The sequence below is a fragment of the Ovis canadensis genome, chromosome 2 (assembly GCF_042477335.2).
Source record: "Ovis canadensis isolate MfBH-ARS-UI-01 breed Bighorn chromosome 2, ARS-UI_OviCan_v2, whole genome shotgun sequence".
Classification (NCBI taxonomy): Eukaryota; Metazoa; Chordata; class Mammalia; order Artiodactyla; family Bovidae; genus Ovis; species Ovis canadensis.
This window is the reverse complement of record NC_091246.1, coordinates 244,710,945-244,733,945: the sequence shown is the minus strand read 5'-3', so window position 1 is coordinate 244,733,945 and position 23,001 is coordinate 244,710,945. Positions and strand designations below refer to the sequence as shown.

The following is a 23,001-nucleotide window of genomic DNA, read 5'->3' as shown; positions in this document are numbered from 1 at the left end:
CCATTTGAGGACGCCAGCATGGTAACTAGAAAGAGAAGTCTACCACCCATGAAAGTATTCTATCATGCATTCCATATTCAAATGAATACATTTTTTTAAACCTGTTTTTAGCCACTGTTCTTTTAGGAAACAAGAATGGACACACTTGCAAATAAGCACACTGGCTGACTGGCTTGTAAGCATCTGCACAGCTCCCCAGGTGGGAAGTATCCTGCGAGGACAGAGAGCAACCACATTGTTGTTCGCTGTCAGAAACCACGGCGGGGTGGGGCCTTCTCCACACAGCTGCTGGTAGGTCTCATTTAGAAACACACTTAAAGCAGCTACAGAACTTCTATTTGCATGTTACACCTCATTAACTTATCTAAGAATTAAGTTGAGATGATAAAGTATTAATTATTGCAGCATAAAGAAATAACATACAAGTTACTTCAATAATAGAACTATTTTATTAAACATATGAACGTACTTATTTTGTACAACACGCATTTCTTTCTTTCCTCTGCCCCAGGAAGCCAGCACTCTAGAACCCCATGTTTATAAAAACACACTTCTGGCAGCTATTATGGCAAGGTAAAAAAAGTGTGATTCTGAAAGTAACACCACATAACCAACGTGGGGAACAAAAAAAGGCAGAGGTGAGTGGGCCCAGTGCTGCTCATCTTCTCTTAAGAGGAAACAATTTAAGAATAGAAACTCTTGAGCATTATTTAAGCAGTACTGCCCAACTCTCTTGGTAGCATCTCTCTTTCAATTCCATTTATCTTGATGTTGTAACTAACTAATCTGTTACTTCTTTAAGAAATTCTGCTCCTTTTATATCTTTTTCAGTGGCCCATATCCCTTTGAGCTTCAAAAACACAGAAGTCGCTCAGTCGTGTCCGACTCTTTGCAACCCCATGGATTGTGGCCCACCAGGCTCCTCGGTCCATGGTATTTTCCAGGCATGAATACTGGAGTGGGTTACCGTTTCCTTCTCCAGGGGATCTTCTGACCCAGGGATCGAACCTGGGTCTCCCGCATTGTAGGCAGATGCTTTACCATCTGAGGCACCAGGGAAGTCCATCAAAAACACAGAAGAGTAGTAAGTTTCAAAAGGGTGTCAGTTGAGATCTTTTATAGATGAAATCTACTTCCTAGAAGTCAACTCGCCAATTATATGCACAGCTGGAGACAAGAGGCTGCAAAAAAAGGTCCAACTGGAAAATATCTTGGGTACCCAATTAGATCCAGTTATTCTGCGTCTGTGGATTTAAAATGATCATCATCCACGGTGGAATAGATGTGTCCCTCGTTGCTTAGAAAATCCACAGCTAGCCTAGAAAGAAAAAACACACCCAAATGCAGAAGACAGGAAGCTGCCTTTTAGATACGGCTGAAAATGTAAACTTCCCTCATTTCCCAACTTTCTATCTTCTTGTTGTTTTAGTCACTAGGTCGTGTCTGACTCTTTTGTGACCCTATGGACTGTAGCCCACCAGGCTCCTCTGTTCATGGGATTTCCCAGGCAAGAATACCGGAGTGGGTTGCCATGCCCTTCTCCAGGGGATGTTCCTGATCCAGGGATCAAACGTATGTCTCCTGCTTTGGCAGGCGGATTCTTTCCCACTGAGTCACCAATTCATAGCCATTTTGCTCATAGAAGGCTCTTGCAGGGAGAAACATCAGTTAAATTGCAAAACTGAGTTAATCCATGGAGACAATGGTTTTAGGGCTGCCCTGGATCCCTCTCCCAGATTGTATAAAGCAAAGAAAGTAGGACCTCACTTAAATACCAGTCTAAACAAGCATCTGAAACTAGGATCTAAAGCTGTCATTTAGCTTGCACTTAATGTTTCCTAGTAGAAATAGCTATTAAAAAAAAAAAAGCTCCTCATCCATCCATGGGCCCTCCAATTTCCCTCTGGGAAGTAAAGTTGCAGGAAGGAAAGAAAAGGTCTTCCAGAAATGGTTTTAAGGCCTTCAGGAAGAAATATCAATAACCTCAAATATGCAGATGATACCCTATGGCAGAAAGTGAAGAGGAACTAAAAAGCCTCTTGATAAAAGTGAAGGAGGAGAGTGAAAAAGTTGGCTTAAAGCTCAACATTCAGAAAACTAATAAGATCATGGCATCTGGTCCCATCACTTCATGGGAAACAGATGGGGAAACAGTGGAAACAGTGTCAGACTTTATTTTTTGGGGCTCCCAAATCACTGGAGATGGTGATTGCAGCCATGAAATTAAAAAACGCTTACTCCTTGGAAGGAAAGTTATGACCAACCTAGATAGCATATTAAAAAGCAGAGACATTACTTTGCCAACAAAGGTCCATCTAGTCAAGGCTATGGTTTTTCCAGTGATCACGTATGGATGTGAGAGTTGGACTGTGAAGAAAGCTGAGCGCCGAAGAATTGATGCTTTTGAACTGTGGTGTTGGAGAACTCTTGAGAATCCCTTGGACTGCAAGGAGATCCAACCAGTCCATCCTAAAGATCAGTCCTGGGTATTCATTGGAAGAACTGATGCTGAAGCTGAAACTCCAATACTTTGGTCACATGATATGAAGAGCTGACTCACTGGAAAAGACCCTAATGCTGGGAAAGATTGAGGGCAGGAGAAGGGGACGACAGAGGATGAGATGGCTGGATGGCATCACTGATTCAACGGGCATGAGTTTGAGTGAACTCAGGGAGCTGATGATGGACAGGGACGGCTGGCGTGCTGTGATTCATGGGGTTGCAAAGAGTCGGACACGACTGAGCGACTGAACTGGGTCAGTGTCAGTGTCATATTTAGTAATAGTAACAACTTAGAAAGCACCTACTATTGTGACCACCATTCTGCACCTCATCATAACAGTAACTTTTAAGACAGGAATTATTATCCTCATCTTATAGGACAGGAAATAGAATGAGACATGAGCATTTTTCTCTATTGAGATCTATAATTTCAACTGATTTATCACAAACACAATACTCTGTTTGTTTGAACACAATACGAGTTCATTAGAATCAGGAAGCTGCTCATCTAACAGGTTATCAGGACAATGATGCTAGAAGGACTGTCTAACGGCTTTAGGTCCAGATAGTGTGAGGCACACTCTCCACATCTGGGACAGTAACACCAATGAGAGTGTACACTTGAGGACCAAGAGTCAGGATCTCATTCCTCTAGACTAAATTCCAAAAGAGGTATCATGTCAATTTTTGCTCAAAATTACATACTTCACACTTAACTGGACTTACTATTTGTTGAATGAAAAAATGAATGAGGGAAGTGACAAGCAGCACCATCTTTATGAGTCCTTTTTCTATTTTTCCATGACTAAACAACTTTCCTTTTAACAGTCAACAGTTGTTCTTTTTTTAACTCACTTCTCATTAAAGGAAACCTTGGTGAGGTGAAATGGGTACAATTCCAGAACCCTAGCTCACAGAAACCAAATACTCACTTGATTGAGGCTACAGACATGTGCTGGAGTTGGTTCTTGAGATCCTGAAAGTTTAATCCTTCAGGTCTTGGGCAAGCCTTGATCAAATTCAGCACCTGAAGATTCAAATCAGAAAGATTTCAGTAACTACTATGAATCAGCTCCCCTATCAAGCAAGAATCTCTTTATAAGAAAGAAATGAGTCAGATACTTAGCACCATTAAGAAAGTAACAATTAACAGCTCTGTGTCTTGCAAAATCTGGAGCCACTCCAGTGTTTACCTGGTTCTGGGCCACAGTGAGGCCATTTGCTGGTGTGAAGTTATTCCCACCGAAGTTCCCAGCTTCACCCATTCCTGGATTGCTGATAGGTGCTCTCCCTGCTGAAGGCTGAATTAAGAAGTTCACAACAATTTAAACACAGTTCTTGCTCTTTTAACTATCTTAATAAGTAGTTTACAAAAAACAATTTAAGCAAATTTTTTTTTGTTTTTTCTGACCACAACGTATGGCTTATTGGATCTTAGTTTTCCAACCAGAGATTGAATCCAGGCTACGGCAGTGAAAGTACTGAATCCTAACCACTGCATTGCCAGGGAATGTCCTAAGCAGAATTTTCCAAATAACAATTGCTTAGACTGGAAAGGACAGCTATTATCTAATGAGTATTTCATAAGATAAAGTCATTCTCTGAAATATATATATCATATCAAACAGAAAAAGGTACTTCCTGGCTTACCCTTTTCTTTGCGATGTGAGAGGAACCAGAGGAAAAAAAGCACAAAGAAAATTAATGAGTTCTGCTATAGTGGTATCTATCTTTGGTGCTAAATCATGCAAGCACTTACCAAGCATCAGCTAGGCATTAAGCATTACAAGGAGGGAAAAGAAGACACAATTCTCATCACCCACTTTTTTTTTTAACCAAACTTTTAAAAAACAATAACAGTCACTATTTTCACTTCTCCCCTATTTGGATTCCCCCCAAATATACCCCTGAAACTGTTCCCACCAAAGTCACCAATGCTTTTCAACCAACACAGCCAGTAATCCCTTTCAGTCCCTCATAACACTTGACCTCTCAGAAGCAGACACTGTTGACCACACTCCTCTTGAAATGGACCTATCCCTGGGCTTCCTAGCACCATATTCTTCTAGCTGTCCACTTAACGAACTCTGCCTTCTCAGTATCTCCTCTCAGTCTCCTCGTCTACCTGTCTTTCAGAAGGCTGACAGTTCCCCCAGAATTTCATCCCAGACTTCCTTTGAGACCACAAATCCTTGTCCCCAACCATCAGCTGAAGACCACCACTTAGATGTCCCATGCACTTCAAAATAAAGTTCACTACTTTCCTCCCCAAACTGGCCTACTGGCTATGTATTCCATCTCAGTTAGCAAGCCCAAGCCCAGTCCTGCAGAAGTCAGCCATCTGTGTCTCCAGTCACTTATCTCCCATAGTCTGCACCACACCCTATTAATATGATCTTCAACAGTTCCAGTCCATCCTCATCACCCCTAGTCTCCTGACTAGTGTCTCAGGTGGAAGTCTCTCCTACGTCAACCAACCCTCCTTATTGCTCCAAGTAATAATTTCTGATCACGTCTCTCCTCCACCTAAATGTTTTCAGCTGGCTCCCCCTGCCTGTGAAAATAATATGAAAATTCCTGGACAGTCAAGACCTACCACAATTAGACATCAGAGTCTTTTTTTAATTCTTGACCACTAGGTTTTAACAGAGACTTCTGGCCGTTCACGCATGCCTCTGACACTTTATTCCATGTCTGGAATGCTCCTCTCGTCATCTGCCTGGGAAACACTCTTCTTATCCTTCAAAGCCCAACTTAATTGCCACTGCCTTCAAGAAGCCGTCCCTGACACCCTCCCAGGCCAGGTTAGTTGTGCTCTTTCTGGTCTCACAGCACTCACTCCATTCCCTCCCACAGCAGCCATCATGGTTGGTCACTTCCCTTCAGCTTTGCAGTGCCTGGTGGGCAGCAGGTGCTCAGTCAATGTTTATTGAACTGAATAAAGATGACAAAAGCTCAAATATGTTAAGTACTCATTACAAGTTAAAAGAGCATTGTGGAAGCTCATCAGGGGAACTCCCATCCAGGCAGGAGACTCATTCCTTCAACATTTATCCATTAAATGCCAATGCTTTGAGGTCATAAAAAAAATAAACAACAAAAATCAGTCATGATCCTCTTGTTTTCAAGCTAGATGCCTTCACACTGCTTTCTGGTAAAACAGAAATCTCATGTTATGATAATACTGACATGAACACTATTTTTTCTCTGGATACCTCTGCTGATACGCCCTGCTTCATGTATCCCCCCTACCTCCCATGTAAATTTTACGACCTGGTTTAGGCATCATCTCCTCCAGCAGGCCTTTCTTGATGTCTGGGTCAGGATGGCCAACTCCCCTCTGTGGTTCCACGGTGTACTGCACTTGCCACTCATTGCTGCTTCCACTACTTAAGAGATCTGAACCCCACCCCGGCAATGCTTGAGGCAACTCAGTGAGAGAAAGGATTATTTTATTTACTCCTCAATATAACTGTCTATGCTCACAACTTCCACCTATTCTCACTTTAAACCATTTTTATCACAGAACATTTGATACATACGTATATGTTATGAAGCACAGTCATAAAATAAACACCCTAAACTTTCTATCCAATCCCAGTCTTTCTGACCCATGTTCCCCCTACCTGTTACTAAAGCCACTCTTTTGGAGATCCATGTTTCCAAATTCAACAGACCCCTCTCATCATCTTACTTGACTTCTGGGCAGCATTCTCCAGTTGAACTCCATCCCGTCCTTAAAATACTCTTTTCAGAATATCCTATGGAATCACATTCCCCAATTTTCTTCCTGTCCAGCTGACAACTTCTTTGACTTTCTCTGGTTCCTGTGCCTCCACACTCCTAAAGGTTAGTGTTCCAGAGCTCAGGTCTCTAATAACTCACTAGTTATCTCATCTCATCTCTTCTGAAGCTTTAAATACCATCCACACAATGACTCCCAAAGTGCTTTCTCTAGCCCTGATCCCTCCCTTGAGTCCCAGCCTTATATAGACAACCTTCCACTCCGGTCTCCATTTGGGTGTCTAACTGGCACTTTACATCTGTTAACTCCAAAACAGAATTCTGGATTTTATCCTCAAAACCTGCTAGCTTCATCTAGTTAATCAAGCCCCAAACCTAGGAGTTGTATCTGAACCCTCCCTTTTCTTTATATCCTGTTTCTAAACTATCAATAGGTTCTGCAGCTCTATCTTCAAAATAGGTTAGAATCCAACCTCTTCTCCCAGTTCCTACCACCATTCCCCCAAATTACTGCTGTTGCTATTCCTGGAGCCTCAATCTCTCTCCATACAAGAGCTCAAATTAGCTTTAGCAACGGTAAATCACACCAACACTCCCTAGTCAAAATCTTCTAAAAGTTTACTCTCAGTGAGAAGACAGTAATTCTTACTACAGCCTACAAAGCCCTACCTCCTCTGGGTCCCACTTCCTTGTCTACATCCCTCTACCATCTTCCTGTCATTTGCTTCACTCCAGACAGTGTGGCTTTTTAATGTTCTCAGATATGCCAAGCTTGTTCCAATCTTGTGGCTTCTCATTTTTTATTTCCTCAGCTTCGAATGTTCTTTTCTCATCTAAAATTATACCATACATTTTTCTCCATCACTGTCCTGTCCTATTCTGCTTTACTGCAGAGTATCTATTAGTTCAGTTCAGTTGCTCAGTCGTGTCTGACTCCTTGTGACCCCATAACTGCAGCATGCCAGGCCTCCCTGTCCATCACCAACATCTGGAGTCCACCCAAACCCATATCCATTGTGTCGGTGATGCCATCCAATCATCTCACCCTCTGTCGTCCCCTTCTCCTCCTGCCCTCAATCCTTCCCAGCATCAGGGTCTTTTCCAATGAGTCAACTCTTCACATCAGGTGGCCAGAGTATTGGAGTTTCAGCTTAAACATCACTCCTTCTAATGAACACCCAGGGCTGATCTCCTTTAGGATGGACTGGCTGGATCTCCTTGCAGTCCAAGGGACTCTCCAGAGTCTTCTCCAACACCACAGTTCAAAAGCATCAATTCTTCGGCGCTCAGCTTTCTTCATACTCCAACTCTCACATCCATACACGATTATTGGAAAAACCATAGCCTTGACTAGACGGAGCATTGCTGACAAAGTAATGTCCCAGCTTTTTAATATACCATCTAGGTTGGTCATAACTTGCTCCAAGGAGCAAGGGTCTTTTAACGTCATGGCTGCAATCGCCATCTGCAGTGATTTTGGAGTCCAGAAAAATAGTCAGCCACTGTTTCCCCATCTATCTGCCATGATGTGATGGGACTGGATGCCATGATCTTCATTTTCTGAATGTTGAGCTTTAAGCCAACCTTTTCACTCTCATCAAGAGGCTCTTTAGTTCTTCTTCACTTTCTGCCATAGGGGGTGTCACCTGGATATCTGAGGTTATTGATATTTCTCTTGGCAATCTTGATTCCAGCTTGTACTTCTTCCAGCCCAGCATTTCTCATGATGTACTCTGCATATAAGTCAAATAAGCAGGGTGACAATATACAGGCTTGATGTACTCCTTTTCCTATCTGGAACCAGTCTGTTGTTCCATGTCCAGTTCTAATTGTTGCTTCCTGACCTGCATACAGGTTTCTCAGGAGGCAAGTCAGGTGGTCTGGTATTCCCATCTCTTTCAGAATTTTCCAGTTTACCGTGATCCAAATAGTCAAAGGCTTTGGCATAGTCAATAAAGCAGAAATAGATGTTTTTCTGGAACTCTCTTGCTTTTTCCATGATCCAGAGGATCTTGGCAATTTGATCTCTGGTTCCTCTGCCTTTTCTAAAACCAGCTTGAACATCTGGAAGTTCATGGTTCACGTATTGCTGAAACCTAGCTTGGAGAATTTTGAGCATTACTTTACTAGTGTGTGAGATGAGTGCAATTGTGCAGTAGTTTGAGCATTCTTTGGCATTGCCTTTCTTTGGGATTGGAATGAAAACTGACCTTTTCCAGTCCTGTGGCCACTGCTGAGTTTTCCAGATTTGCTGGCATATTGAGTGCAGCACTTTCACAGCATCATCTTTTAGGATTTGAAATAGCTCAACTGGAATTCCATCACCTCCACTAGAGTATCTATAACAATATTTATTTTCTTGTTTATGATCCATCTCTCTCAAGAATGTAAGTTTGAGTGCAGACACTTTATCCATCTTGTTCACTGCTGTATTCCTAGGACCCTGAATAATGATTTGCATATGCTATGCTCAATAAATTGAATGAATTTCTCTTTGTATCCTCAGTGCTTAGCAAAGTGCTTGGCAAAGAACAGGATGCAAAAGCAAATCAGTTTTCCAGTCCCTCCTACTGTAACCAGGCCTCCACCTTGCTACCAGAATCATCTAAGGGCATTCTAATACTCAGATCAACAAATCTTTTGTGTGGTCCTAGATGGACTTGTCAAACTAAATTCATACTACAGAAAAAGATGTTGAGAAACTTCAACATGAAACAAGAAGTATAATTTCAGGACAAAATAATGGTGAATAAATTTTCTCATTTAGCCAGTAGCTTGAAAGGGAAGCAGCAAAATGCTGTCTTAGTTGGGGTTTTTCTCTGAATATGGACTGAAAATCCTGAAGTAAAGAGCTCAGCCTATAATGATGAGTCTACACCTAAAGTCTGTCTGGTCCTCAGCCATTCAAGACAGTGGACAGGTATTATGAGAGGAATATGAGTGTTTCATCTGGAATAAAGTAACATGACAAAGCTCACGGAGAAAATTTTTTGAGGACTGAATGATGCCTGTCTTCTGGCTCGATCTGCAAAATGTTATGGAAATCAAAGCTTGAGCATAGAAGCAGTTCCTCCAGGGAAGAGAAAAAAACGAAGAGAGTGAAATTGCTCACCTGGCTGTTCGACTTGCTCAGCATCATGTGTGCATTGACTACTTCCAGAATATGTGTGGTGAACTCATTCATATCCTCCAGGGGCATGATCTTAAAGGCTACCAGGCTTTTCTTGTTCTATTAAAATAAATAGGAAAATGTGAACAAAGGGTAAGTACATTCAAGTCAATTTCAGGCCAAAACATCATGGCTCTTTTCTTGGTTACAGTATTTTATTAAATGAGGAAAATGTGCTATATATTGAAAAATTTCAACTCAAAGTTAATTCAAATATAGTCAATGAAATATAGTCAAAAAAACAAAACTAGCTCAGAGATGTTCAATGATTTTCCCAAGGTTAAACAGTCTAGTCTCTAAATCCAGTGTCTGCCCTTCCACATCTAATGAATGCCATAGCTGGCAACTGTAGGCTGAGATCTTGTTCTTTCTCTACTTCCTGTTTTAAACTGAAAAAACTCATCATTTCCTTCTGAAGAAGAAAATAATGAAATTAACTTCAATATAATTCCCATTAAACATAGAGACTTAGTTAAGTCTTAAGTATCCCAAATGTAGGCATGACTCCAGAAACTGCTTCATGCAAATACATTTTAACTGTTGTTGTTTTTTTCTGACTTTACCTGGAAAGATCTCAGATGACCAGCCACTTTCACATATGTTTCTGGAGGGACCACAGTGTTTTCACCACTGGCATCCTAACAGAAAAAATACAAACACACACTTAGGTTTTAGTGATGTTGGTGAAAGCCTCTTTAAAATTTCTAATTTATGTAGAGAAAGTTACAAAGTAAGAGCTAAAGGATCCTAATGTAGCACTAACTAGTTTTCCCTGCCTTTTAGAATTTAATATTTTTAAAAGTAAAATCAGAAATTAGGATAATATCTCTAAAAGTAAGTTCCAGTTCCAAGTTCTACATCATGCATATCAAAAAAAAAGAAACAACAAACCCAGCAAACAATTATGGCACTTTCATGCAGTGCTCTTAGGCACACAACTTTCTGGTAGACATACTTCTCAGTACAGCAACTCTACTTTTAGAAATTTAAGAAAAGTACTGAGAACATGTAATCAAGATTTAGCTTTAAGAGTAGTCATCTCAGCAATTCTGAATACTACTAAAACATTTAAAGTGAAGTGAAGTTGCTCAGTCGTGTCCGACTCTTAGCGACCCCATGGACTGCAGCCTTCCAGGCTCCTCTGTCCATGGGATTTTCCAGGCAAGAGGACTGGAATGGGATGCCAAAGCAACTTAAATATCCAACAAAAAATATACATTCATATAATGGGATACTTTACACTGCTACAAAGGATAAATGGAGAATTCTATTTATTGTCTGTGAATATCAGTTGTGACTCATGGAAAAAAGCTTATTTCCCATGAGGGGAAACATACATGTCAAAATATTAACAAAAGTTAACTCGGATAATTATAAATGATTTTAATATTTCTTTGTGGGTTTTCTAGACTATGTCCCTTTTATTTATAAGAAAAACATTTAAACTGACTCAAAATTCTTTTCTGTTTATAGGATGTGTGTGTGTCCTAAATTGCTTCAACTGTGTCCAATTCCTTGTGACCCTACGGACTATGGCCCACCAGGCTTGTCTGTCCACGGGATCCTCCAGGCAAGTATAATGCAGTGGGCTGCCATGCCCTCCTGAGGGGATCTTCCCCACCCAGGGATCAAGCCCACATCTCTTATGTCTCCTGGTAGGGGAGTTCTCTACTACTAGTGCCAGCTGGGAAGCCCACTTAGAGAATGTTGCTGCTGCTGCTGCTGCTGCTAAGTCGCTTCACTCGTGTCCGACTCTGTGTGACCCCATAGACAGCAGCCCACCAGGCTCCCCCGTCCCTGGGATTCTCTAGGCAAGAACACTGGAGTGGGTTGCCATTTCCTTTCCAATGCATAAAAGTGAAAAGTGAAAGTGAAGTCGCCCAGTTGTGTCTGACTCTTAGCGACCCCATGGACTGAGCCCACCAGGCTCCTCCATCCATGGGATTTTCCAGGCAAGAGTACTGGAGCGGGGTGCCATTGCCTTCTCCGACTTAGAGAATACATGAGCATAAAAAGCTAGAATAGAAAATCTGGATGTTTAAAAATAAAAAGCATTCCAATTCCCATCACCTGGAGGTTATCAACTATTTGCATTTCATTCTATTACTTTACACAGCTGAATCTATACCACAGATAAAACTCTGTATTCCCCAAAAGAACATTTTAAAACCACTTGGAAAAAGTAAAGCTGGATCTATACTTTACCAAAATTTATAAAAAGGCTTAGTCATATATAGAAATATGAAAAGAAACCACAGAAATTATAGAAGGAAACACAATTAAAAAACAGTAATTTGAAACAAGGAAAAGCTTTTCAAAGTCAGTAGACAATCTAGAGAAATAACATGATAAGAGATTACTACTTTTCAGGTTCTTACAAACAAAAGTAAACACTCCTAGGGAATCAAAGCACTTAGACAACTAAAAAAATCTTCCCATAAATTAACATTTTGTTGTTGTTCAGACGTGTCCGACTGCTGGTGACACCACGGACTGCAGCATACCAGGACTCCCTATCCTTCACTATCTCTCAGTTTGCTCAAACTAATGTCCATTGAGTTGGTGATGCCATCCAATCATCTTGTCCTCTGTCGTCTCTTTCTCCTCCTGCCTCAATCTTTCCCAGCATCGGAGTCTTTTCGAATGAGTCGGCTCTTCCCATCAGGTAGCCAAAGTACTGGAGTTTCAGTTTTAGCATCAGTCTTTCCAATGATTATTCAGGGTTGATATACTTTAGGATTGACTGGTTTGATCTCTTTGCCATCCAAGGGACTCTCAGGAGTCTTACCCAACACAGTTGAAAAGCATCAATTCTTTGGCACTCAGCTTTCTTTATGGTTCAACTCTCACATCCATACATGACTACTGGAAAAAACATAGCTTTGACTGGATGGACCTTTGCCAGCAAAAATAATGTCTCTGTTTTTTAATTTGCTGTCTAGATTTGTCACAGCGTCTTTTAATTTCAAGGCTGCAGTCATCATCTGCAGTGATCTTGCAGCCCAAGAAAATAAAGTCTCTCATGTGTCCACTGTGTCCCCATCTATTTGCCATGAAGTGATAAGACCAGATGCCATGGTCTTAAGTTTTCTGAATGTTGAGTTTTAAGCCAGCTTTTTCACTTTCCTCTTTCACCTTCATCAAGAGACTCTTTAATTCTTCTTTGCTTTCTGCCACAGATGTGGTGTCATCTGCATATATAAGGTTATTGATATTTCTCCCAGCAATCTTGATTCCACCTTGTGCTTCATCCCACTCAGCATTTCTCATGATGTACTCGGCATATAAATATGCAGGGTGACAATATACAGCCTTGACATACTCCTTTCCCAATTTGGAACCAGTCTACTGCTCCATGTCTGGTTCTAACTGTTGCTTCTTGACCTGCATACAGGTTGTGCAGGAGGCAGGTAAGGTGGTCTGGTAGTCCCACCTCTCTAAGAATTTTCCAGTTTGTTGTGATCCATACAATCAAAGACTTTAGCATAGTCAATGAAATATAAGTGAAGTGAAGTCACTCAGTTGTGTCCGACTCTTTGCGACCCCATGGACTACATGTAGCCTACCAGGCTCCTCTGTCCATGGGATTTTCCAGGCAATAGTACTGGAGTGCATTGCCATTTCCTTCTCCAGGGGATCTTCCCGACCCACAGTGAAACATAAGTAGATGTTTTCCTGTAATTCTCTTGTTTTTTCTATGATCCAATGGATGTTGGCAATTTGATCTCTGGTTCTTCTGCCTTTTCTAAAACCAGCTTGAACATCTGGGAGTTTTTGGTTCACGTATTCTTGAAGCCTAGCTTGGAGAATTTTGAGCATTACTTTGCTAGCATGTGAGATGAATGCAACTGTGCAGTAGTTTGAACATTATTTGGCATTGCCCTTCTTTGGGACTGGAATGAAAACTGACCTTTTCCAGTTCTGTGGCTGAGTTTTCCAAATTTGCTGGCACATTGAGTGCAGCACTTTCACAGCATTATCTTTGAGGATTTGAAACAGCTCAGCTGGAATTCCATCACCTCCACTAGCTTTGTTAGTAGTGATGCTTCTTAAGGACCACTTTACTTCGCATTCCAGGATGTCTGGCTCTAGGTGAGTGATCATATCATCGTGGTTATCTGGGTCATTAAGATCTTTTTTGTGTAGTTCTCCTATGTATTCTTGCCATCTCTGATTAATATCTTCTGCTTCTATTAGGTCCATACAGTTTCCTTCCTTTATTATGCCCATCTTTGCATCTCTAATTGCCCATCTTGGTATCTCTAATTTTCTTGAAGAGATCTCTAGTCGTTCCCATTCTGTTGTTTTCCTTTATTTCTTTGCATTGTTCACTTAGAAAGGCTTTCTAATCTCTCCTTGCTATCCTTTGGAACTCTGCATTCAGATGGGTATCTTTCCTTTTCTCCTTTGCCTTTTGAATCTCTTCTTTTCTCAGCTATTCTTACAAATAGCCTCCCTAGAAAACCATTTTGCCTTTTGCATTTCTTCTTCTTGGGGATGGTTATGATCATCGCCTCCTGTACAATGTCATGAACCTCCGTCCAGAGATTTTCAGGCACTATATCAGATCCAATCCCTTGAATCTATTTATCACTTCCACTGTATAATCATAAAGGATGTGATTTAGATCATACCTGAATGGCCTAATGGTTTTCCCTACTTTCTTCAATTTAAGTCTCAATACGGCAATAAGGAGTTCATGATCTGAGCCACAGTCAGTTCCCAGTCTTGTTTAAATATAATTTTAAAAAATTCAATCTCACTAAAACCAAATTACATATAAAAAATATCATTCTCAATGACAAGATTGTATTTTTTAAACTATCATACAAAAACTTAAGACTCATAAAACCTACAGTTAGGGTGTGGGGAACTAACTGGGCATTCTCACACCCTAATTTAAATTAAAAAAATGTAAAATCATAAATGGAAGACCCACCAAAAAGAAAGTATTTTAAAATGTATATTTCCTCCAGAAAGCCTAGTTTAATTCATCTTAAAGAGATTATCTCACAATCATGAAGAGATGTACACACAGATGCTCACTGGGGCATATTCTATAATAACAAATCCAAATGTTCCCTGATTGGGTCTAGAAGCAAGGGATGATGTATCCTTATGATGGAACAGGTGGTCACAAGAAATGGGAGCATCTGAGTGAAAAGGGCAGATTATGAAGCAGTTGCATATCATATTATCCTTTATGTAAAACTGTAGGCATCCCCCTCATTAAATGTACAAATATGCAGAGAGAAATGTCTAAAAGGGTATTTATCAAAATGTACTGTAACAGTAATCATCTTTGAGATGTGGGATTTCAGGTAATCTTTATTTCTTTATTTTTATTTTTTTTCAGGTAATCTTTAAATGCTCACTTATTATAAAAGTAAGCACCATACATTTTGCATGAGTATGTAGTATTAGGCATCTCTAGTAATTACCTCCCCACTTGATGGCAGGGACTGTGTGGTTACATTCTTCGTCTACCTGGAATCAAGCAGTCTAGTTCAGAATTCCAATTATAACTGTTTCAATTGGTATTCCAATTATAACTGTTCAATAAATTCTCCTATATTTTTCTGAGGTGCAAAAAATAAAGAACGCATAACTATCAAGTTAACTCTTCACAGATGACTGGTTTTTGAAGTGAAAATAGCATACAAAGTATTATTCAAATTTTCTAAAATGAATGCACTTTAAAAACATAAAAAAAAAAAAAAAAAAAGAAGCTGGCAATTTCCTGGAGGTCCAGTGGTTAGGACTTCATGCTTCCACTGCAGGAGGCACAGCTTGATTTCTGGTCAGGGAACAAAGATCCCAAAAGCTGCACAGTGCAGAAAAAACAAAAACCAAGAGACCTTCTGCCCAACTAAAAAATAAAAGGCTAACAAGCATATATTTTCTTTTGGTCTATTTTCTCCATGTTTATACATATACTCATATGCATCGTGCTTTGCAAAAATGGGGCCACATCACGCATACTATCTTTAATAACCTCTTTTCTCTCAACATTTATGGTAAACACTTCTTTGTGACAATACATGTATTTCTACATCATTTGCAGTATTTTAAAAATATACCATGGTTTAATGAATAATATCCTATTGCTAACATGGAGATTCCTTTTAGTTTTTCATTATGATAAATAATGTGATGATCAACAATTTTACAACTGAATCTTTACACACATCTTGATCTCCTTAATGTAAATTTCCAGCAGTGGACTGCTAGATCAACATTTCTGGGATGGGATCTTGATTATTGGCTGATTTTTGAGAAAGATTATACTCATAACATCAAGGTAGGATGGTATCCGCTTTCCCAGACAAACACTGACAAACCATTCCCCAAATTAAGTGCCTCCTGCTCTCAACAGAAGTAGATGTTGCCATTCTTTTTTGTTGTTGTTGATTTAATAAGTTAAAAATGGTATTTAGTAAACCTGCTTTTCTTATTGTTGTTGCAATTTGTATTTCACCTATTATGAATTACTTGTGCATTTCTTGTTTTCCTAAGGTGCAGTTGTTTTTTCCTTTGTAAGAACTTTCATTAATTAAAAATTCAAAATGTTTGTAATATGTTACAAAAAATTTCCCCACTCATTTGAATAATATTTACTCAGGGCCCACTATGTAACTGGCATTACTCTAGGTGCTGGGGATACAATGCCAACACAAAAAATCTTTGTACTCACAAAGTACATTCTAGTGTGTCCTGTTACTTGCCCTTTAACTTTGTTTATAGTATTTGGGGAAGTTTCAAAGATTTTAAATTTTTATGAAAATAAATGTACTGGCCTTTCATGTTAGAGTTTCTGTGTTTGACGTCTTGCTTATGTTTTATTTTTATAAGACCCACCTTTAAAAAGTAAAACTAAACAAGTTCGACATCTCCAAAGTCCCAAAGTAACCCCACCCTGATTCCAAAACAACTACTTACATCTGTGTCAACCCACTGGCGAACATCCATGGGTGCAGCTGTCATGTCATCTATCTTGTAAACAATGTTGGTTGCAGCCTTCTCTGCATTTCTGATAATCCCCACAATAGTGACCTAGACCAGAAGGGAAAAAAGTTTAGTTTTCTTGAAAACCAAAGTAACATTTATATATTTTTAAATGATGTTAGTTTTATTTCATTCTTCATTTTAAGTGACTCTTGCACTCTTCCATACCTGTGAAATCTCAACGTTTCCAATTCTGAATACTTCATCAACCAGAGTAGCAGAAAGCAGCTGTGATATGGTACAGGGTACAATGTGCTGAGCTCGAGCTCTCTGAAAAAAGTATTCATAAATTCAATCAAGAAAATAATTAACCACTGTTCATTTAGCACCTGCTATGTGCCAAGCACTATACATATAACACTGAATCTTCAATATGATCCTATCTCTACTTCATACAGGTGAAAACCAAGATTATATAGTTAACAAATGCCATACTTTAGATTTCAAACCCAGGTTTGTCTGACTCCAAAGTTCCTGAAGAATGGATAAGTCTGTGCTGCACTAGAGATCACCAAAATGAGTAGGCCAGATTGTGGACAGCATAAGGACCTGCTTCTGGAACAGACTTTTAAGAAGAAACTCCACCTTTAGGATGAAGGCAAGATGGAGCTGGATTTTCATCACTGATGAGATGGGTATTGGAAGGGGTCTGAGAAATGGTCAGCAGAGAGAGAACTCTGGAGTTGTTCTAAGTCTCATGATAAATGACAATAGAAATTTAGACATATAGCTTTAGGATAGATGTTCTGACAATCAAACACGAGTATGGGGGAAATGGGATAAAGGCTTGGTCACACTGGACATCCTAAAGGAAAGGGACAAGAGGCAATGGGCAGAAGAGGACAGACACCCAACTCACATCCAAACGCAACCTAACAACAGTGTAAACTCTTATTTTGCCTACCTCTGGTCAGAGGACAAAGATGAGTACAATGGAATAGGATTTGCCCTCAACATACTCCTAACTTAGGGGAGGTACAAATGTAAGCAACAATCTTGATTTTTGTACACTACAGAATGAGAAACTCTATGTGGAATCTCAGAAAAATTTACTGGAAATTTCAACAAGAGGGAGCATTTAGGGTGGACCTTGAAGCACAAAAATTTTGATGGTGAAAAAACAGTGGGTAAGGAACATGCATTATAGACTGAGAGCAAATATGCACTTTCATAGACTCTTAGGAAGGACTATGTACAAGACAGAAAAAGCATGGTGCATTAAAGATGAGGGTTCTTCCTGTTGGAAATCAATAAGATGTAAACCCAGTAACTGTTCTATATGTAAAACTGATTTAAAAGTCAAAGCTTATCTCTGAAGGTCCATGATACTAGCAACATTTCACTTTACTGAAGCATAATTTTGAATGGTGAATACTGCCAGGATAGTAGAAAGTAAGCCCAGCCAACTACCAGCACATATGTCACACAGGTGGCAGCCAAGCTTGAGGGTAAAGATTATAGCTCCACCACTCAGGAGTAGTGTGCCCTTGATCACATTTCTCTACTCATCTGTTTACCTCTGTTTCCTCATCTACAAAACAAGGAATGATAAAATCACTAAAAATCAAATGGGAAGTAAATATATGGTGAAGTACCTAGACTATCTGGCACACTATAAACACTCAAGAAATATCAGCAATTATTAGGCCAGTTATTATTGTTCCTCACTCTTTCTATCTACAGTAGCTTTTAATAAGGATGTAAATGAACCAACTATGTTTTCCAATTTTATGGTATTGGTAAACAAACTTATATGCTATATTAATATTTATACATTTAAAATCTGTTGAGGTTCTATTTTCACCTATCACACTTGAGATTTTCACCGTATCTTCAGCAGAAGAAAACTAAGAGCCACTATGGTAAGAGCAGCAAGAACATGGCTTTGGAGCCAGACAGTCCTATAAACCTGTGTTCAAACCCCCACTCCACAGCCCTGGACACACTGCCACCCATTCTGCAAAATGAGGATATCAACCTGTGGAGCTGTAAACAAAACATATACTCTATATAAAACTGCTAATATCAATCTCTATATATCGTCCTATGTATTCAATAAAAATTATTATTCCTCAGGTAAAAACATTATATATGTGTAATTACTGAGGTGTTAGTAATACCTTCCGGAGAAGGCAATGGCACCCCACTCCAGTACTCTTGCCTGGAAAATCCCATGGACGGAGGAGCCTGGAAGGCTGCAGTCCCTGGGGTCACTGAGGGTCAGACACAACCGAGCAACTGCACTTTCACTTTTTACTTTCATGCACTGGAGAAGGAAATGGCAACCCACTCGTGTTCTTGCCTGGAGAATCCCAAGGACGGGGGAGCCTGGTGGGCTGCCGTCTATGGGGTCGCACTGAGTCAGACACGACTGAAGAGATTTAGCAGCAGCAGCAGCAGCAGCATTCTCTAAGTGGGCAGCAGTAATACTTTCAAATTCACCTCAAATCACAGAGGAGTCTTGTGTTTTGTTAGTCAGTCAGTCAGTCGTGTCCAACTCTGTGACCCCACGACTGTAGCCCACCCGACTTCTCAGTCCATGGAATTCTCCAGGCAAGAATACTGGAGTGGGTAGTCATTCTTTTCTCCGGGGGATCTTCCCAGCCCTGGTCCCCTGCATTGCAGGCAGATTCTTCACCATCTGAACCACCTGCGAAGCCCTCGTGTGTTTGAACGTGCACCTACTATGTACCAGGAACTGATCACAAAGAGTTCCCGGTTTGTTCCAAAGAGTCTCAGAGAAAGTGCAAGCACAAGTATGTTTAATTTTCGGAAAAAAAAAAAAAAAAGTATTTTTTAGTTGACTATGAATCACTGGCTACTCTGACAGTATTGTAAAAAAATGCAAAAAACAAAAATACCCCACCATTTTAAAAGGCAAAACATGATCAATTTTGGAAATTTCACATGAATTGATCAAACATAACAGGTTTAAAATCAATAGGAAACGTTTTAGACAGAGTGTTAACCTAATTTAGGATGGAGAAGACACTGGATTTAAACACAAAAAACCTGGGTTTGAGACTCCAGCTTACATCCATCACTTCTCTGAGAAGTGTCTTAATACACAGTCCCAGTCAGGTGGAGATTCTGAGATAGAAATTCTAACAGCTGGAAATGAAGAAAAATATTAAGCTTAAGAAGAAAAGATGAGAACCAATGGTCTATCTTTCATTTTTTCCTTTACAGCCTCAAAGAAGACAAATTTAAAGGACTTGGAGTTCCCTCTGGTCTTCCTGGGAAAAAGAAAGATATAATAGACAGAAGTTGCTCACAAGATTTTGGATTTGTGCAGCATCATATGTGCACTGTCTTACTAGCTATGCGAGTTCAGGTGTCCCTTAGTCACCTTGAGCCTATGTTGGGCAATGGAGTAAATAATAAGTCTCTTACAGGATTATATAAAATAATCATATGAAAAATATAAAGCCAATGCCCAAATGTATGGGAATTATCAATGAATTCTTTCCTACTGATACACACCTGTGAATCAACAGCTCAGGTAAAAGCTTATCAACCTGAACAAAAAACACAGAACTGACTAATACTGAATCTTAACACCAAATTCTATATTTTAAAAAAGATGAAATCAACAGCAGCTATTAAATGCAAACTTATTTCTGAAAGAGTGACTAACAAGCATTTGGGTAGCTCTTTACAGATCACTTTCCTATATATTATTTTATTTATCAAGTCTCAGAACCACCCTGTGACACAAGTAGTGCTAGTACTATTATCTGATGAGAAAAATCAAGGGCCACCAAAACTAAGGATGTAAGTTGCTTCACTAAGCTCACACCAACAGTTAAAAGGCAAAGTTGATTCTGGACACCGTGTATTCTTGCTCCAAAACTCAAGTTGTTTTCAGTAATACTCTCTGGGACCATTTATTGAAAGCAATTCTGGGATAGGCATAATTATATTATTATAATATTAAGTCTCACAACAACTTTGTATTATCAATCCCATTTAGCAGGTGCAAAACGGACTCCCAATTGTAAGAAATTTGTCCAACGATACTCTACAAGGAGCGGCAGAGCAACGGTTCAACATGTAATATATCCACTAGACTTCAAAGACCACCAGGGAAGCCCAAGAACACTGGAGTAGGTAGCCTATCCCTTCTCCAGCGGATCTTCCGGACCCAGGAATCAAACCGGGTCTCCTGCATTGCAGGCAGATTCTTTACCAACTGAGCTATCAGGGAAGCACCTCATTGCGGCTTCCCTAGAGGTTCAGCTGATAAAGAATCAGCCTGCAGCGTGGAGACCTGGGTTCGATCCTTGGGTTGGGAAGATCCCCTGGAGAAGGGAAAGGCTACCCACTCCAGTATTCTGGCCTGGAGAATTCCAAGGACTGTATACACCATGGAGTCGCGAGAAGTCGGACAGGACAGATCAACTTTCACTTTCACTTTTCAGGGTACCTCATTACATTTCATTGAAAACTGACTTTCAGTACATGAAGAATGCAAACTAGGCTATACAAACAATTTTTTTTCCCACAAGACTGACTCATTAGTTCTACTGGTAAATTTCAAAATAAAGCCAAGTTAACAGTGGATGCAAAATTAGGGAAAACATCACTTTTCAATACTAACAGCATTCAAATATAAAATTCGATAATAACTGACAATTACAGCTCAGGTTTAACACCCTTCCTTCGTCTCATAAATTTTCTCTCACAGATGAGTTAAGAGCTTCAGGAAAGGATAACATAAAACGAAGTACGCTTTCAACCTACCGATTTCTTTTCGGCCTGGGAAGCTGTCGGAGATCCAAAGCCCCCAGGGGACTGTGTGTAGCCGCCGGTTCCCCCGAAAGAGGAGGTGCTATAGCTTTCAAATCCACCTGGTTTTAAACAACGCTATAAACATCTGCGCTGCCCTCCAAGCCTCTGAAAAACCCACCGGACCCCCACCCCAGACTTCGCTCTAACCACTCTCAGCGTCTCCCTAACCGTCCCTCGCCCCATCCCACCACCCCCGGCCCTCACGTCCCCTCAGCCGGCCCCCAGCTCCTCTCAGATCCTCGCCGCCACAGGCCTCGCCCACCCCGCTCCTTGCTAAATCTTTCCTGCGATTCTCATCACGCGCCCCACTCATCATACTACTCCACATCTTCGACACGATTCCCTCAGAGAGTTCCAGAAGGTTCCCGCTGTAGGGTTCGCCGAACCCCCTCAAGACCCCTGCCGCTCCTGCTGCGCTGTATCTGCTTTTCGCTGGCGCCACAAACTCCTTCCCGCGAAGGACAGAGCCAATCAGCAACAAGAACGCTTCGGGCTTCAGCCAATCTGTGCTCACGAATCTACGCCTTTTCCTGTCTTCTCGGGCCAAACTCCTGAAAACTCGCACTCCGATCTCGTGAGGCCCAGAAGCCCCGGCGGCCATCATTACAAAGGGCAAAACAAACTGCGCAAGCGAAAATAAGGCTGAGAACCACTGAGATAGGACGATGTCTCAAGGAAATAACCAATCAAGATGATACTTCCGCATCTCAGACCGTGTAATCCCACCCGCGTCAAGTGAGTGACACCTTACATCACTTCCTTTGTACGGCCTCATCCTCTCCCGCCAAACTCTCACTAATCAAAAGAAGCCCCAGTCTAAAGCGTTATAATATAATTCCTGCGTCTGCGTCTCCGTCTGGTGATCGCGCTTCATTTGCGCATCCGGGAAAGTCACAGTACTAGTTTCACGGTACCTAGTAGGGTTGCGTATCCTTTTCCATAAAGTGTTAGTAGCTCAGTGGTGTCCGACTCTACGGCCCCATGGACCGTAGCCTGCCAGGCTCCTCTGTCCATGGAATTCTTAAGGCCAGATTACTGGAGTCGGGATTCTTTCCCTTCTCCAGGGGATCTTCCCAACCCAGGAGTCGAACCGGGGTCTCCTGCATTGCAGGCGGATCCTTTACCAGAGCTGCTAGGGAAGACCTTTCCATAAAGAGCCAAGTTCATTTCTTATTGCTATCTCCTCGTCCTTACTTTCCCCAGTGAGGCTGTGAGAAAATTACGCTTTCCCAGAATGGCAAAAAATATGAGAATGACGTTCCCCCCAACCAGCCTTTCCTCACCCTGATCTAATTCAGCTCAGTGTCCTCGGTTGCTTCAAGTGCTCCGTATAACCTGGTTGTGTCCCTACCAAAGAGTGGCAGTCCTCTGCCTTAAGTACTACTACGTTGTTAGGAGGGCTCCTCCCTCCTCCCCCGCCCCCCGTTATTTAAAAATATTTATTGGCTTTCCACGAAGAAGGAAATGGCAACCCGCTCCGGTATTCTTGCCTGGAGAATTCCAGGGACAGAGGAGCCTGGTGGGCCGTCGTCTATGGGGTCGCACAGAGTCGGACACGATTGAAGTGACTTAGCAGCAGCAGCAGCAGCACTGACCTTCCAAGCTCTGTGCTGGCCAGTGGTATTCAGTGGTAAATAAGATAGTCATAGTCCCTGGGCTTCTGGGCCATTGTATTTCCTTTTGATAAAACTGCTGGGACTGTCTTAAGCATTTTACATTTATTAACTCAGTCCTATGAGGTAGGTAAATATTGCTGTTGTCCTCGCTTTACAGATGAAAAGCTGAAACTC

At 40.9% G+C, this 23,001-nt stretch overlaps 1 protein-coding gene across 1 annotated transcript; it reads right to left on the bottom strand.

The window, feature by feature from the left end:
* Nucleotides 1-430: 430 nt before the first annotated feature.
* RPA2 (replication protein A2) lies at nt 431-21,865 on the bottom strand. Its single transcript, XM_069578880.1, has 9 exons — nt 21,530-21,865; nt 21,164-21,270; nt 16,589-16,690; nt 16,355-16,468; nt 9,979-10,053; nt 9,359-9,475; nt 3,696-3,803; nt 3,435-3,529; nt 431-1,318 (listed from the first exon to the last, which is right to left on the bottom strand). The coding sequence occupies exons 1-9, from the start codon at nt 21,813-21,815 to the stop codon at nt 1,234-1,236; spliced, it is 1,089 nt and encodes a 362-aa protein (XP_069434981.1). The 5' UTR covers nt 21,816-21,865; the 3' UTR covers nt 431-1,233.
* Nucleotides 21,866-23,001: the final 1,136 nt, after the last annotated feature.

What these genes read in the sequence shown, in the direction of transcription:
- RPA2 (XM_069578880.1), bottom strand. Translation starts at nt 21,815, where the DNA reads ATGATGGCCGCCGGGGCTTCTGGGCCTCACGAGATCGGAGTGCGAGTT. An exon ending in CCCAGGCCGAAAAGAAATCG is followed by an intron (nt 16,691 to 21,163) that starts GTAGGTTGAAAG and finishes TACTTTTTTCAG; the next exon opens with AGAGCTCGAGCTCAGCACAT. An exon ending in TCACTGTGGCCCAGAACCAG is followed by an intron (nt 3,530 to 3,695) that starts GTAAACACTGGA and finishes TTGAATCTTCAG; the next exon opens with GTGCTGAATTTGATCAAGGC.